The following is an 18634-nucleotide window of genomic DNA, read 5'->3' as shown; positions in this document are numbered from 1 at the left end:
GTTTAGTTGTCAACACTTCAGGAAAACCAGAACAAATCCGCCTTATGGTGTCAGCCTCCTTCGGTGTTAGATGTCCCAGTGGCTCGGGTGGTACTAAGTTCTCAGCTTCCATCTGTAATGCTACCTTGCAAGCAGTCCAACAGTCTGGCCATTGGTCGTGGTTCGATGTTTACTTATAAGCCGTTTGTCTCTACGTTAAATGAACTTCGCCTGATAAAATAAGATACCCTTTCACTTGGTCTTTGTCTTTTATAGGTTTTAATTATAAACACTAACACTTCGAGTATAAGTACTTGTACCAAACATTTAAAATATGTAATAAATAAACAGTTTTTAATTTTATTTCCATATTTAAATTAAAGCTGCAAAGTATATTAGACTTTTTAAAATTAAACTTTACAGAAGAAAGTAAAAGTAATTTTATTAATTTGTTAAAGGCCTAGAGTTTACATAATTCTAGTAGCTAAGGACTATTTTAGACTCTGCGAGACAACAGGGAGGACTATAAAATACCCCCTAATGAGATTTCCACTCGCGCTCAACCACACATAGAAATACATTCACAACCGCCCCGGGATTACTCATTAGCAGTTGACAAGAAATGCGGACGGCGATTAAAGCATTCTTCAGGGTGACGTTTTAATTACGACACCGTTTGATGTCGGTAAGGTCTCCCTCATTAGAACACACTTGTCCCGCGACTGTGGGATAATTAGTGCCGGTTATACGTGTCAAAGGGCCAGCACTGCCGGCAACTGCCCACAATTAAAACAACAATATACCCTCAGACAGCTCTGAAAAAGGCATTGTGACTGCCTTCTGTTTATATTATATTCACTCTCTGAAATAATGTGCGGATTATTCTGCCCTTTCTTTTCTCGTTTTTTTGTAGTGACGTTGATCGGAATGAAGTGTACCAAGCCTTTTATTTTGAGAAGGGCCTTTAGCTTCACTTTCGACTGAAGAACCTCCGGACACATTTAGCAGGGTAAAAAAACATTTAAAGATTGTATTTTATGGACGTACGAATGATATTTGTCTTTGATGTATTTTATATTTTGAGTTATGTAATTTTGACGTGACAACGTCTTATAATTCGATGGAGCCGGTGTTACCTCACTCTGAGGCGTTCCGATTAAGGCTTGAAGTGCAAGCGAGAGCGCGGAACGAGCGATAAAGAGGCACAATCGGCCTCCGCGTTCGGCAGCGTTCGACATCAATCGGCCTCCACGTTCGGCAGCGTTCGACATCAATCGGCCTCCACGTTCGGCAGCGTTTGACATCAATCGGCCTCCACGTTCGGCAGCGTTCGACATCTGTCTCTCTCCTACACGAGAGAGCGATGCGTCCGCGTGGACAGCTGCTATTCAATAATACATTTACATGTTTTCGTCAAGTATGAAGTGCAGTGAAAAGTGAATGTGGTGTCATTTGTTTATAGCAACGATAATTGCGGCGATAAATGTAATGATTCTTTCGATTTTAAATATATGTTCAGTAATATATTGTCGAATATTCTTGCTTTCATCATTAAAATAAATAGCATTGGTTCACTAGTGCAGCGATTGTAGGTTATGCTATAATTTTAAAACTATAACAATAAGTGTTTCACGATGAGTAAAAAATCAATGGCTTTACTATTCGATCGAAATAATTATCTAGCGTAGCAATGAGTTAAAAAAATTAAAACATAAATGACAAATCTCCCACATATCATAACAACGTTTCTGAAATGACAGGTTGGACCAGCCAGCCGTCAAAGGGAACAATTTTCTCCTATATCAAACACATTGAGGCGGGCTTTTTGAAAGCTAGAGTTACAAAGATTTTAATGATGTTTTCAAATTTCAAATTTAAGATTTACGAACAATAATTTAATCACAGTTTATTATTATAATAAATTATTCAAAATTATTCCTTTTTTACAACAAATTACAATTAAAATGGCAAAAATATTGTTATGACGTTGTCACGTTCAACTATCGTCAGTCAACCGACTTTACAGACAACCGGTTTTTTTGTAATCTTAGGGAGGTTACTAAATATACAGTATGTTGTTGTAAAAGCCCAGAAATACTCCAACACAATAAGAGTGAGCATTTGATTTTGTCAAATCATATTCCTTTATTTGGATAGTCATTTTATATTGATTTAGTTTTATAATGTCAATGATGTTCTAAGCACGACGCGAAGGTACCATGTTGGTTGTTAAATTTAATAGGTGAGAATTTGGTTTTGTAATGGAATTATACTTGCATAATTAATTAACATGTAGTAATTTACTCAGGAAAGCGAAATAATACTGTAAAAACTAGATTGATTTCACATATCAAGGCCCAAGCAATGGGGCTGCCCTCCCATCGTTTAAGGCTCTCATTGTTAAGACGGCATATAACATATTATCATAATATAGTATAACACTCCATTAGTATATGGTTTGGCAAGGCTGAGCAAACATACTACATGTTATCATGCAGAGGAACTATCCTAAGATAAGTTTGAATCTGAGATTTTCCTAGTTCGTAGCGTTGCCGTAGAGTTCGGCGGGGCTGAGATACACTAACCTATTACCATGCACTGTAACTGAACTGAGATTACTTTGGTGGCGAGTTTTTCCCAGTTGGTAACATAGCCGTAGAGATCGACAGAGCTGAGATACACTAGCCTGTTACCATGCAGGTTAACTAACCTGAGATTAGTTTGGTGCCGAGATTTTCCCAGTCGATAACGTAGCCGTAGAGATCGACAGAGCTGAGATACACTAGCCTATTACCATGCAGGTTAACTAACCTGAGATTAGTTTGGTGCCGAGATTTTCCAGTCGGTAACGTAGCCGTAGAGATCGACAGAGCTGAGATACACTAGCCTGTTACCATGCAGGTTAACTAACCTGAGATGAGGTTGCTGTCAACATTTTCCCAGTCGGTAACGTAGCCGTAGAGATCGACAGAGCTGAGATATACTAGTTGTTACCATGCAGGTTAACTAACCTGAGATTAGTTTGGTGCCGAGATTTTCCCATTCGGTAGCGTTGCCGTAGAGATCGACAGATCTGAGATACACTAGCCTGTTTACCATGCGGGTTAACTAACCTGAGATTAGTTTGGTGCCGAGATTTTCCCATTCGGTAGCGTTGCCGTAGAGATCGGCGGAGCTAAGCTACACTAGCCTGTTACCATACAGTGTCACTAACCTGAGATGAAGTTGCTGTCAACATTTTCCCAGTCGGTAACGTAGCCGTAGATATCGACAGAGCTGAGATATACTAGTTGTTACCATGCAGGTTAACTAACCTGAGATTAGTTTGGTGCCGAGATTTTCCCATTCGGTAACGTAGCCGTAGAGATCGACAGAGCTGAGATATACTAGTTGTTACCATGCAGGTTAACTAACCTGAGATTAGTTTGGTGCCGAGATTTCCCCATTCGGTAGCGTTGCCGTAGAGATCGGCGGAGCTAAGCTACACTAGCCTGTTACCATACAGTGTAACTAACCTGAGATGAAGTTGCTGTCAACATTTTCCCAGTCGGTAACGTAGCCGTAGAGATCGACAGAGCTGAGATATACTAGTTGTTACCATGCAGGTTAACTAACCTGAGATTAGTTTGGTGCCGAGATTTTCCCATTCGGTAACGTAGCCGTAGAGATCGACAGAGCTGAGATATACTAGTTGTTACCATGCAGGTTAACTAACCTGAGATTAGTTTGGTGCCGAGATTTCCCCATTCGGTAGCGTTGCCGTAGAGATCGGCGGAGCTAAGATACACTAGCCTGTTACCATACAGTGTAACTAACCTGAGATAAGTTTGGTGCCGAGATTTTCCCAGTCGGTAGCGTTGCCGTAGAGATCGACAGAGCTGAGATATACTAGTTGTTACCATGCAGGTTAACTAACCTGAGATTAGTTTTGGTGCCGAGATTTCCCCATTCGGTAGCGTTGCCGTAGAGATCGGCGGAGCTAAGCTACACTAGCCTGTTACCATACAGTGTAACTAACCTGAGATGAAGTTGCTGTCAACATTTTCCCAGTCGGTAACGTAGCCGTAGAGATCGACAGAGCTGATATATACTAGTTGTTACCATGCGGGTTAACTAACCTGAGATTAGTTTGGTGCCGAGATTTTCCCATTCGGTAGCGTTGCCGTAGAGATCGGCGGAGCTGAGCGAGACTAGTCTGTTACCATATAGTGCATCTAACCTGAGATGAGGTTGCTGTCAACATTTTCCCAGTCGGTAACGTAGCCGTAGAGATCGACAGAGCTGAGATATACTAGCCTGTTATCATGCAGTGTAACTAACCTGAGATAAGTTTGGTGCCGAGATTTTCCCAGTCGGTAGCGTTGCCGTAGAGATCGGCGGGAGCTGAGCGAGACTAGTCTGTTGCCATGCAGTGTAACTAACCTGAGATTAGTTTTGGTGCCGAGATTTCCCCATTCGGTAGCGTTGCCGTAGAGATCGGCGGAGCTAAGCTACACTAGCCTGTTACCATACAGTGTAACTAACCTGAGATAAGTTTTGGTGCCGAGATTTTCCCAGTCGGTAACGTAGCCGTAGAGATCGACAGAGCTGAGATATACTAGTTGTTACCATGCAGGTTAACTAACCTGAGATTAGTTTGGTGCCGAGATTTCCCCATTCGGTAGCGTTGCCGTAGAGATCGGCGAGCTAAGCTACACTAGCCTGTTACCATACAGTGTAACTAACCTGAGATAAGTTTGGTGCCGAGATTTTCCCAGTCGGTAGCGTTGCCGTAGAGATCGACAGAGCTGAGATATACTAGTTGTTACGATGCAGGTTAACTAACCTGAGATTAGTTTGGTGCCGAGATTTCCCCATTCGGTAGCGTTGCCGTAGAGATCGGCGGAGCTAAGCTACACTAGCCTGTTACCATACAGTGTAACTAACCTGAGATGAAGTTGCTGTCAACATTTTCCCAGTCGGTAACGTAGCCGTAGAGATCGACAGAGCTGAGATATACTAGTTGTTACCATGCGGGTTAACTAACCTGAGATTAGTTTGGTGCCGAGATTTTCCCATTCGGTAGCGTTGCCGTAGAGATCGGCGGAGCTGAGCGAGACTAGTCTGTTACCATACAGTGCAACTAACCTGAGATGAGGTTGCTGTCAACATTTTCCCAGTCGGTAACGTAGCCGTAGAGATCGACAGAGCTGAGATACACTAGCCTGTTATCATGCAGTGTAACTAACCTGAGATAAGTTTGGTGCCGAGATTTTCCCAGTCGGTAGCGTTGCCGTAGAGATCGGCGGGGCTGAGCGAGACTAGTCTGTTGTCGCGCAGATCCACAGACAGTTGGGAGACCCGAGACAGAGGAGCTAGCAGGCCGGGGGGTAGCTCCTCCAGCATAGTGCCGGTCAGTTTCAGCTGTAGAGAGTGGCGCAATCGCCCCAGGGCTCGGAAGGCGTCTGGCCGCACGCTTGTCAACCTGCCGACAACAGACCAACCCTTTAAAGATCCATCCATTCTCTGAGACGACAAATAATTATTTTTTGAGTAGTCTGAAATTTTACTAGAAAGCACTTATAGGTTACATTACGTGGTACAGAGATTAAATGTTTAGGTTAGAATCTGAATTGTTAGCAATTTATTTTTTTAATGGCTATATACATATATAGCCATTTAAACGATTATTTTTTCTTATTGCTTGTTTATTATTGATAATGAAGGAGTTATTGGAAGAGAATCAAACATTTTCATCAAAAGTTTATTACTTTAAAAGTATTTCTTAAAAGGAACAATATACTACTTTCAGAATAGCAAATATGAAAAACATAAAAAAGAAATCAAATTGTATGAATGATTATATAATGTATCATCAAATTTCGGTTGAATTCATTTAAATAAATAAGTGCTGAATTGCCCTTGTTTTGTGAAATGCGATAATCTGGACTCATTCATCGTCCGAGTAGTTTTCAAGGGAGCCAATTAGTCTTAATGCCACATAACGAGCTCCTCTTTCGTTAAGTCGGTGGACTGAATTGAAGAGCCTACGTCATGTCTCAATTATCCGATGATGTCCTTGGTTTAGATAAATTTTTTCCAGTTAACACTGTCATAACAAAGAATCTAAAAAATGTAAACATATGCGAGTGTAAAATTTCAGTTTCGAATAAAATAAGGCATTAGGGATTATTTAGGCCCCAGCCGAAACATCATTAGAACTTGGATTTAAATTTTGTTATATTATCAGAGTGAACCAAATTACTTAAAAGTACCGTCACATATTTCAGATTCTTTACACATAATACATAGACAGATTTTATCTGAATATATCTGGGCTTTGCACAGGTAAGAATATTCGGAACTCCTTTTCTCTAACTAATTTCCTCATTGAAAGCTGTCTCCTGTAATTTACTCTTACTTCTAAAATCATACATAGACCCTATAATTGTTATGACGTTGGCAAAATGACTGACTGGAGCGCAGGAGACAGTATGCGCCAGATCCTTAACATAGAGCAAGAAGAGAGTTGGGCCCAAACGCATACCAGAGGAATTTTCTAAGCGTAGATAAACTAAAAGAGCGTAATAACAATATACTAATTATACAACCCCAGAGCCGATAATGCTCCACCATAAACTAATAACAACCAACAGCCACCAACAGACTCGTAAACACGCAGTTCAAAATAATAATAATAATAATAATAATAATAATTACAGTAACAATTATATAATACCATATTAGTATATAAAACTAAAAAGGTTTGGTAAATATATTAATATTAATATATTAATATGTAAATACATATCATGAATTAGCTATCGACTTGCACTATCTGCCAGGATAGATTCAGCTTTCCTCCTTTCCGAGTCGATTAGCCGACTGCACAGAAGTCATCCTCGTTATCAAATTGCATTGCCGAGGCAGATGACTTTTGGACTCTGATTACTGTTGAATAGATATGAACCCAATTCGCCCATTCTTTACCTCTAATTCCGTAGAAATTGAATATTTAATCAAAAGATCCTGCTAGAGATCAAAAAGCTTAATAGAGATCACATAGTACAGATGCTACGTAATCCCCTCCATCCAAAGACTTTGAAATTAATTCAATAAGGTTTTATCGGAATCTTTAGAAATATTTAAGTTTATCCAGTGGAAAAGCTCCACCTTAGTTTCCAATTACACTTATCCTTTATTTATGATCGGGCATAATAATATTAATATATTAATAATATGTAAGCAGCAGTACTGGTAGTTTCACATCTTTATGTAATAAAAAACTAAAAAGAGTTTTATGTGCGGTTGTAGATTATTTAGAACAAATCTTTAAGCACAATAAATATCAGTAATATTTTCTAGGGTCTGTATCCATCTAATAAACTTAACAGATATTGTTTAAAATGTACAAACCACTTTTTAGAAGCTAATAATAAATGTTACTAACAAAATCTTCTACGCACACTAATTATACTCAATAAATATTCTCTTATTGTATGGGGTTGAATCAGGTAGAGTAATGTTTTTCTTTTTAACGGAGGTACCGATTTGAATCTACGCCATCTCTAACTCAAATTCTCAAGTTGCTCAAGACACTCAATTTAAGCTTGTAACATTCAATACCTGCCGGTCAGCTCGAGATGCCTGAGCCTGGGCAGACTGAGGTTGTGGAGCTGGGTGGACAGCTCTGACTCAGATATCAAGTTTCTCAAGACACTCAATTTAACATTGGGTAAATACTGCTAACATTCAGTACCTGCCGGTCAGCTCGAGATGCCTGAGCCTGGGCAGACTGAGGTTGTGGAGCTGGGTGGACAGCTCTGACTCAGATATCAAGTTTCTCAAGACACTCAATTTAACATTGGGTAAATACTGCTAACATTCAGTACCTGCCGGTCAGCTCGAGATGCCTGAGCCTGGGCAGACTGAGGTTGTGGAGCTGGGTGGACAGCTCTGACTCAGATATCAAGTTTCTCAAGACACTCAATTTAACAATGGGTAAATACTGCTAACATTCAGTAAATGCCGGTCAGCTCGAGATGCCTGAGCCTGGGCAGACTGATGTTGTGGAGCTGGGTGGACAGCTCTGACTCAGATATCAAGTTTCTCAAGACACTCAATTTAACAATGGGTAAATACTGCTAACATTCAGTACCTGCCGGTCAGCTCGAGATGCCTGAGCCTGGGCAGACTGAGGTTGTGGAGCTGGGTGGACACCTCTGACTCAGATATCAATTTTTTCAAGACACTCAATTTAACATTGGGTAAATACTGCTAACATTCAGCACCTGCCGGTCAGCTCGAGATGCCTGAACCTGGGCAGACTGAGGTTGTGAAGCTGGGTGGACAGCTGTGACTCAGATATTAAGTTTCTCAAGACACTCAATTTAACATTGGGTAAATACTGCTAACATTCAGTACCTGCCGGTTAGTTCGAGATGCCTGAGCCTAGGCAGACTGAGGTTGTAAAGCTGGGTGGACAGCTCTGACTCAGATATTAAGTTTCTCAAGACACTCAATTTAACATTGGGTAAATACTGCTAACATTCAGTACCTGCCGGTCAGCTCGAGATTCCTGAGCCTGGGCAGACTGAGGTTGTAGAGCTGGGTGGACAGCTCTGACTCAGATATGAAGTTTCTCAAGACACTCAATTTAACATTGGGTAAATACTGCTAACATTCAGTACCTGCCGGTCAGCTCGAGATGCCTGAGCCTGGGCAGACTGAGGTTGTGGAGCTGGGTGGACAGCTCTGACTCAGATATGAAGTTTCTCAAGACACTCAATTTAACAATGGGTAAATACTGCTAACATTCAGTACCTGCCGGTCAGCTCGAGATGCCTGAGCCTGGGCAGACTGAGGTTGTGGAGCTGGGTGGACACCTCTGACTCAGATATCAATTTTTTCAAGACACTCAATTTAACATTGGGTAAATACTGCTAACATTCAGTACCTGCCGGTCAGCTCGAGATGCCTGAGCCTGGGCAGACTGAGGTTGTAGAGCTGGGTGGACAGCTCTGACTCCAGGACTGCCACTGAGAGAAACACGACCCCCAGCGTCTCCTGGAGTGGCCAAGGTCAGCTCTGGATGTGGAGGGAGCTGAGGGATCTCAGGCCGGAGAAGCTACCGGATTCTACACGCTCCAGGTCCGACAGCTCCGTCAACCTCAGGGAGTCGAGGCGCCGGAGGGAGGAGAAACTCGAGTTGGTAATCTCCTGTCATCGAAATTTATGTTAGTTTATTATTACTATAAGCTATCATGATTTACATGCATTCTACCATGGTTAAAATCAAATATTATTTTATTATGTAAATATTGAGTTCGTTTTCCTCTATTCCAGACCTTGCACTAAGAGGAAGGTTACTTGGAGCTAAACTCAATATTCACACTGAATCGACCATTAGAACAATAGCTGCTTTATATGATTTTGTTAGTTAATATCACTAATTACAGATACACATAAACATGCCGTAACACTGACAGTTGATACATTAATATCGATAAAGTAATAGTTTCATTCCACACATAGTATCTTGCCTTAACCTAAAAGTAGTCTTCGATCGAAAGATACCAGTCTTTATCTGAATTAATGTACTGAAAGTTTCAGTCTTTTTTGCTGCTCCTATCACAACAAATTACAACTATTGTAATTTTCTTGAATTCCTGTGGTTCACTCATGTGTTATATATTATTAATGTATTTTAGTGCATACGCTACCAGGTCTACTGTTAAACACGCTTTAAAGTCCGTTATAATGACTATCTGATGTTATAATTGCGGATGAAATTGCATAGAGTAGTAAACACTGCAAGCGAAAATATTCGGATGGGCAAAAGTTTGTTTTATACGCATGATTGTACCTAGAAAAAAGGTAAATATAAGAGTAATTGGTTTTTTTTCTTTTTGAAATAGTTTAATAGCAGGGTAGATTTGAAATTTAAAATTATTATTATTATAAATAAAATAAATTAAAATGTCAGTAATTGAATATAATTTAAGAGGAATAGATTTAAAAGCCCAGTAAATTTTATAAAAAATGTTATAATAGTATTATGGTAACTTAATAATGTAATGTCGAATGTATTAAACCAAATATGTTTACCCCCACGCGCACATTTAATGGTGCTTGGATACTGCGTTTATGATTGTAAAGTTTTTAAATAAAGAATATTTAATACTGATTACTGATATTTACTGATGAATTCATGATTCTTAACATTAAATAAAACGTAGCACAATTGTCCACTAATTAGTGGAAGTGTTTTTCACACAGTAAAACGTCTGATTTGGTTAATAATTAGATATTTGGTACCATACGCACTGAGAACTGTGCATGTTTCGACTTTGTAGTATATAGGCTCATTCAGTATTACATTTACCGAACCACTTTTATTAAATTCACGACAGTTCTTGATTACAGGCGTATACGATACTATAGTCTTCATGATTATCAAGTGTGTTTTATAAATGACTAAACTCTTTTTAAATAAAAAAATTAATCGCAATAAATAAGCTTCAAACTTCTTCTTATACCCTGTCTTTACATGAAGTTTTACGATACTCTCCCAAAAAAGTACTGACATTATTCTAATACAAAAAAATTTGAAATTATTATCACATCAGGGATTCATTACAATTCAAACAGAAACACGATCGCGAAATGATTTAACAAAACGTTATTGCAACATTTCAGCTTTATGTTTTACTTGAAGAGTTACAAAATATATTACAGATACCTAAAGATACTATTAGTATTTCAAATATTATGTTGTATTATTATTTCAGTGCATCATCATACTTTGTTTCACTTATATCGCATTTTACCTGATTGACTACGTTTATGTTACTTTGCTGATAATACTCCTACTTGGTACATTTTATAATGTCCGTATTTTAATGATTTATGTTATAACCTTAATCGGATTCAAGGAGAGATCCAGCTCCTTCAGCAGCGGCAGGCGGTACCAGGCCTGGTTGGGGATGGACGGGAGGTGGTTGGCCCTGAGCAGAAGAGTACGGAGACGTGGAAGGCCGTCCGCGCTGGAGGGGTGGACGTCCTGAATGAGGTTGTTGGTGAGGTTGAGATGGACGAGGTACGGGATGGCGAGTGGAGGGACGCTGGTCAGAGACACGGACGAGAGGTCGAGACGCCTCAGCTGAGGAGTGAAAGAGAACAACTCCCTGAAATTTGCTCTCAGTGGGTTGGAACACAAATGGAGGTTGATAAGGCTATTGAAACCTAAAAACACATCCGTAGGAAGTACGGTCAGTCGGTTATTGCAAACGTTCAATGTCGTCAACAACGGTACCTTTCGAAATACTTGGTTTTCCAAATACTCCAGTAGATTGTAGGACAAATCCAATTCCCTCATCGTCGATCCGACATCTTCCAAGTCCGGAACATTCGAAATGTCATTGTGGGACAAATCGAGTCTCTCCAGCTTCGTACTCTGAAAGAGGCGCGCAGAAATAGTTCTCAAATTGTTGTTTCGGAGGTTGATGATCCTCAAGTTGCTCACACTTGTGAACGAGCCTGATTGTAAATGTTTCATTCCATTGGAGGAAAGATCTAAAATTTGAAGTTGAGTTAAACCAAAGAATGTGCGCTTCTTTATAATACTGATTCTGTTGTGATCAAGATTGAGCACATTTAAAAATGTCATGTTCAGGAATGTGTTCGGTAATACAGAATCGATTCTATTGAAACCTAAGTAAAGCTTTCTCAAGTAGCCACTCAGAATTTCGAGCGTTTTCGATGGAAATTCTCGAATTTCATTACTGGTCAAATCTAACACCTTTATCTTTATGAATGGTTTGTTGTAGTTACAGTACAAGTCGGATATTTTATTGTGAGAAATATTGAGCGTCATTGGATGGATAATGGAGGTATTGACGAAAGCATCGAAGGTAAAATATTTCATGTCGTTCAATTGCAAATCTAATCTTACTAAACTGGGAAGGTTAAAGAAAGCATGCGGTGATATTTTGAGGAGGTTATTTTCTGTCAATAATATAGTCATGATGTTGTTGAGATCCTTAAACGTCTTCGGCTCAACATACCTGATGTTGTTACCGGTCAAGACAACAGTCTGTAAATCATGGAGAGAGGAGAAGGTTTCAGTCCCTAACTTGTTCAGTAAGTTATACCCGAGCCTTACGTCCCTCAGGTGTGTATGTATGAGGGAGTTGAATAATCCCTCCGGCAGGTGGGCGATTCTGTTGAAATCCAAGTTCAGATACTGGAGGTTACTAAATGTATAGAGAGATGTTCTGTGAACTGTTCTGATATTGTTGTTATCGAGGGCTAGCCACAGAAGAGAACTTAAAGGTCGAAGAGCGTCTTCAGGAAACTCTTCACTGAACAGACCAAAACTAATCTCCAAGCTCTCTAAACTCCTCGCCACATCCATGAATGTGTGTGGCTCTATATCGACAATTTTGTTGAATGAGAGGCTAAGTTCCCTCAAATTTGGAGTGTGCTGGAAAAGATAATTGCTTAGGTACATTATTCTGTTGTTCATCAGCAATAGTGTATCCAAATGTGTTCCCCAATTTTCGAAGTCGATGGCTTTTATTTCCAAAATCTGATTGTAGCCGATGTTCAAATGTGAAAGTTGAGAACAACTCCTCAGCCCATTTTGTGGAATTTCTGAAAATAAATTTCCCGCCAAAGATAAGGCTTTAAGTGAACCGGCAAAGTTTCTGAAGTCCTCGTTATCTAATTGTGAGAGCCTGTTATTGGGCAAGTACAGAAACTTCAACTTCCGAAGTTTACTGAATATAAGTGATACGTTCCTAATAAAATTCCCTTCCAAGTCCGCATATTCTAATGATTCCTCCAAGCCCGCAAAGGCATCTTTGCTAATATTTACTATCGCGTTATTAGCTAAAACTATTCTGCCCGAGTTTAGAGTCCTGAAGACAAACTCTCTGAGTACTCTGATGTTGTTGAACTCGAGATTGAGGTCCCTTATCGTGATAGAACTGTTGAACCAAGCAGGCGGTAAGTCCGATATCCTGTTGTTTCCTAGGTCCAGCTTGTCCAGGGCCTTCTTAGTCCTGAAGGAATAAGGCGGGATTCTGCTGATAAGATTTCCCCGTAAATAAAGCCTGACGAGGGAAGTGAGCTGGTCGACTGTTCGAGCCGGTATCTCTGACAGCAAGTTGTGCTGAACGCTGAGAGTGTGGAGGGTGTCGGGCAGACTGCCCCGAGGTACCGACCTCAGTTTGTTATGATCCAAGGTGATCCACTCCAGGTGGGAGAGGTTCTTCAAGGAGAGATCGAGGTCTTGGAGGTCGTTTTGTCCCAAGAAGAGGTTGGACAGCGTGGTCGACAGGTGGCACCACTGGTTGGACAAGTACGGGATTTGGTTGCTGCAAATAAACATTTAAGTTAATGCACACTTCAAGGAATGTAAACACATTTTTAGAACAGATTTTTTGGACAGTCGCTCACCCGTGTAGATTAAGCCAGCTGAGTGACGTGAGTGAACAGAGAGGAACGAGCGGAAGGCTTTGGAGCTGGTTGTGACTCATGTCGAGTGATCTCAAAGTCGACGCCATGCTTCTGAAATTCATTTCACTTAATATTTCTTTCACATCTTACCGTTTATAATCCAAAATACACATTGTTTCAGTTTGAAGTTACATTGGACGATATAGAACCTCAGTAAATTCACACCAAAAAGAAGGACGTTAAGTTTTGCAAACGCAAATAAGTATGCATCACTCAACATTCCCAAAGCTGTTCGAGAGGAAGGTACTGCAGATCAGCAGTGAGTAGTGATAAACCGACTCAGACACGGAGCTCTCTGATTCTTTTCTTCATTAAATATTCACAGGACACTCCGCTTCTGCTTTCACTATACCGTACTCTCCAAACATTAGACTAACTCAATCAAGTCCGCGGATGTTTCCTTTCAGACTCAACCAACGATGACGTACGTCGTTCTTTGAGAGAACAAGTTCTGGTAGTTCTTAACGTTTCTTTTTCTCCATCGGTATGTGGCTTACAATGAATTGCACATTTCAAATAACATTGAAGAAATAACTGTTGCTACAGCAAACTATGATGCAATATAAATTTCTTTTAATAAAGATCATAATAGCAGTTACATAGAGTTTATTAAAAGTTTGGAAACAACCAGACAGCTCCTTAGTTTCCTGGAACATAACAACCAAATTGAAACTTTATTAAGGCATAAAAGTGTACTTTTTATTCAAGGTTCAATGTAGCTTATGACCAAAAACAAATATCTTGAGGGAAACTCAGCATTTTAGAATGCAAACTTATATTAATAAACTTCTTTTTCTAAGAAATAGAACAGCGGAAACTAAAATAATGTATCTGTATCCTACCCGGAATGACGTCTAATAAATAATTTTAATAATTTTGAATTATGATTAAAAATAACTAAGTTTGCATAAAATTATTTGTGACCTAAGTCATGTTTAGTGTTACGACAGTAGATGCTTGAATCGCTTTCTCTCCACGGCCTTACAATAAGCCAGAGCTAATCTTGTGCAAAAATGTAAACTGGCAAGCTGGAACACCTTCTGATGACCTATTTGGAATTCCTGGACTATTTTTGGTTTTGTTTTGTAAACTCTGTCTTCACTATAATCTCCAAGGAAGCAGCATAACCTCAGTATGCTTAGACGCTTTGTACTATTGTACTATATCTTTGGTTATTTTACCATTCCCTGAAACATAGAATATTGCACCTAGTATATTTATAAATTCAATTAGCAAGATAGCGTACTAAAAACCATCTGTTTTTAACGTATTTGAATCACACGCGACTCGTGTTATCCACAAAGTACAAATTACATATGAAGATTCCTACATATTAATTGCTATGTGTAGGTTTAATAATCACGGTATTTATTATTTTAAATTTTAAAATATATAGTAGACAATTTTAACTTTCGAGAGTTGAAGTTAAAGTTTGTGGCACTAAATATTTTATGATTATTAAAGTTTAATGCAACTCAAGAAAGTAAACAACAAAAAACGTATATAATTATATACAATATTTTTAATTAATGAGTGATACGTAAAATATATTTTTAAATAATGACTAATAAAAACTATTCCTCGAGTCAATTAACAATCCAAATTGATTTAATGACTGTTCTTCCTCATTTCTCCCTTATCCAATACATACAATACATTTATTTTATAATGCTCTGCAATGGGAGAAAAATTTAAGCAGTAACTATAGACATTTTCGATCTAACCTTTTATCGACTTTACATTATGTATGCCTTTACTTATTTGCATTATCTCTCATTATACCATGTAAAAATAACAACATCATTTAATTTTAAAATTGAATTATTTTTTTATAATATTAGTATTTGCTACATCAAACAAACAGGTTGATTTTGTTTTTAAAATGTATACATAAGTAAATTTTGTGCCCACTATATATATATATATATATATATATATATATATATATTAATATATATATTCATAATCAGCGTAAACACAAACACAACATAAACATAGATATAATTTGCCAGTACCACAATGAAAAATAAAAACATTGTTGTAACTTTAATAGTAATAAAAAATTCCCAATATCAATCATGTATAAGAATTCTATAATTAAATACTCACAAGAAAGTGGTGTTAGATAAGGAGATGATATTGTTGGTGATTAGTCTTAGAGTCTCCACCTCTGCACTGAAAGAATCGTTGTCCATCACCTCCAGCCCGGCCCCCACTACGTCTACGTGAGAGATCTGTCGATGTGGCAGGTCTGGGTGTGAGGAAAACATAAAACTTTACATCCTTTACATTATAATTTTGGGGTTTTTTGGATATAAATATGACGTCAGTGACAATACTTGGGACCGTATCCACTTATACTGAGAAAATGTTTTTGACTTTCACTCCTGGTAATGTTTTCAGAAGTTTCTTAAATGCTATATTGCCAATTAAATTTCCGTGACTAATTTATATTTTTACTCTGCTGTTTAGTGACAAATTGAAATTCTTATCAGCCAAAACATTCTAAAAATGCTTTAAAATTCCATCTCATGTATAGATGCATTCAATTTTTCCTCATTGAATTTTTATCCTTCTCCCGAAGGATACAAATTTTACGCTAAAAATGAATCAAATGAAGGAGATGCCATTCTTTTCGTTAGATCAATTTATCAAAAAGAAGGGGAACTTTTCTTAGAGTTACACATTGTCTTAATTAACAATTTTTATCATTTCTAAAGGGACTAATGGTCTCCCTACCAACACCTTATGACACATAGGACATAGCTTAATTAATTATTAACTTAAAATAACCGTGAATATCACTGACTTTACTTGTTTATGAAATATATTCTGACAATCCCGTGTACCTGGTAGCTTTGAGAAAGGCACTCCGAGGCAGGATACGTCCCTGATGGCGGAAGGGTCGGCACTCCTGCAGGAGCACATGGGGTTGAATGAGCAAGGAGCAGGGTCCTGGCCGATGGTGTAATGTACGCACATGCTCAACAGCACCAGAGAAATCATCTGAAACTGACCGACACAGGGAATGAGCGATTGAGACCTTTCCTGCGATACTTTCAATACTGTGTTTACCAGTTCTGTAAAACATGTAGGTGTATTAATTTAAAATACACAAAATGTGGATGCACATCACTAAAATGACTCTTGCACCACAATATCTGGTAGTACAGATATTTTGACTTACGATATAATGGTGTATGTAGATTATTCCGATGTCTAAAAAAACAATCTACAGCAATAATGCGGCTTAGAGAGCTTTCGGTGATAAAAGTTAAGATAACGATTCAACCTTATTTTAAATCTTTAAAAGAAACCAGACTACTATAATTGGGCAATAGACGAGAATTTAGATACGTCACAAGCACTTAGATTGAGTGTAAAATAGGGCAGTAAATGTTAAGATATAATGTAAAATAATTTTAATAAAATTACTAACATGTATTAAGCGAACATGCAGATTTCTAGAAGAGTGAAGGATAGTTATGGACCATTATATAGTTATGAAATAAAGATAAAGGTTAAGAATAAAATCTTCTTTTCTACTTTTAATTTACTAGTGTCTACAAGTTTTTAAAATGATATTCTTAGGTCGTTATTTGTGAAGTGGTAAAATGAAGATCCTCCTTTGAGTCGGCAGTATAATTAAATAAGAAGAATGACTCAAATTGTATAATCCATTATTTTATGGTTTCTTTTTAGAATGTCCCCGCAATGATTAAAGATTTTCTATTTAACCAAGACTGTGATATTTAACGAGGAAGTTATTAGTAATCTGTTCTGTTCCAGCGAGTAAATATTACAACCAAAATTATAAAGCTTATGTTGTAGCAGGTCATTATCAACACCATAGCACACACAGTTGCGCACAAGGCCACAGCACATAACAATAGGCCTAATCTTCAAACTACCCTTATTGTATCATGTTAACAAACTAAACTGCCAGAAAAACCTGCTATCTCACTGTATCATCCTACATCTGAAGACCCTTTCTTGAGAAATTACATAATTTAATTTACCTATACTTTTACATCACTAATTAAAATTCTAAAATATTTTCGCACATATTTTCTCCCATGAATATTTTATAAGATAAATTATTTATTAATCCGTAAACATCGAGTAAAAAACCCAAGCCCCGAGTATTTGGTATAATTGTGTTCTTATTACAGGAATGAACTTGAAATAAATAACATTAGATAGATGTCATGAATAAAGAGGAATATGAGGCTCAGGAAAATAGAAATAGTTTAATAACTTTTGTGTTGTCATAGTAATGTTGTTGTCATAATCATGTTGTGTTCCAATGAGATCAATAATTGTTTAGAAATAAAAATCTTACTGTGTTATAGATTACAGTAAATATTTATTACAGTGTTGGTCATGTTGTTAATATTGTTTAATCGAATGCAAGTTATTGTTCATAAATAAAATGCACTGTGTGGTGATGTAACCACGACTAGTCACTTATAGTGTAATAGCTATACTATTTACTTAAGTTTATATTTACGTTGTGAACTGACGACAGTAATGCACTGTGTAGTGATGTAACCACGACTAGTCACTTATAGTGTAATAGCTATACTATTTACTTAAGTTTATATTTACGTTGTGAACTGACGACAGTAATGCACTGTGTAGTTATGTAACCACGACTAGTCACTTATAGTGTAATAGCTATACTATTTACTTAAGTTTATATTTACGTTGTGAACTGACGACAGTAATGCACTGTGTAGTTATGTAACCACGACTAGTCACTTATAGTGTAATAGCTATACTATTTACTTAAGTTTATATTTACGTTGTGAACTCTCGACAGTAATGCACTGTGTAGTGATGTAACCACGACTAGTCACTTATAGTGTAATAGCTATACTATTTACTTAAGGTTTATATTTACGTTGTGAACTGACGACAGTAATGCACTGTGTAGTTATGTAACCACGACTAGTCACTTATAGTGTAATAGCTATACTATTTACTTAAGTTTATATTTACGTTGTGAACTCTCGACAGTAATGCACTGTGTAGTGATGTAACCACGACTAGTCACTTATAGTGTAATAGCTATACTATTTACTTAAGTTTATATTTACGTTGTGAACTCTCGACAGTAATGCACTGTGTAGTGATGTAACCAAGACTAGTCACT

The 18634-nt window shown here is 37.9% G+C and overlaps 1 protein-coding gene across 1 annotated transcript in view; it reads right to left on the bottom strand.

The window, feature by feature from the left end:
- LOC124368372 (chaoptin-like) overlaps nucleotides 1-18634 on the bottom strand; it is a 156443-nt gene that overhangs the window by 3517 nt on the left and 134292 nt on the right. Inside the window, exons 2-10 of the mRNA XM_046825657.1 lie at nucleotides 16329-16491; nucleotides 15589-15730; nucleotides 13420-13530; nucleotides 10877-13337; nucleotides 9045-9177; nucleotides 8782-8845; nucleotides 7851-7914; nucleotides 7585-7652; nucleotides 5208-5443 (exon numbers count right to left, since the gene is read on the bottom strand). Of these exons, the coding sequence (XP_046681613.1) occupies nucleotides 5208-5443; nucleotides 7585-7652; nucleotides 7851-7914; nucleotides 8782-8845; nucleotides 9045-9177; nucleotides 10877-13337; nucleotides 13420-13530; nucleotides 15589-15730; nucleotides 16329-16485 (3436 nt within the window). The 5' untranslated portion in view covers nucleotides 16486-16491. The remainder of the gene's footprint in view (nucleotides 1-5207; nucleotides 5444-7584; nucleotides 7653-7850; nucleotides 7915-8781; nucleotides 8846-9044; nucleotides 9178-10876; nucleotides 13338-13419; nucleotides 13531-15588; nucleotides 15731-16328; nucleotides 16492-18634) is intronic.

Source organism: Homalodisca vitripennis, chromosome 8, assembly GCF_021130785.1.
Source record: "Homalodisca vitripennis isolate AUS2020 chromosome 8, UT_GWSS_2.1, whole genome shotgun sequence".
Taxonomy (NCBI): domain Eukaryota; kingdom Metazoa; phylum Arthropoda; class Insecta; order Hemiptera; family Cicadellidae; genus Homalodisca; species Homalodisca vitripennis.
This window is presented reverse-complemented; position numbering and strand designations above follow the sequence as displayed.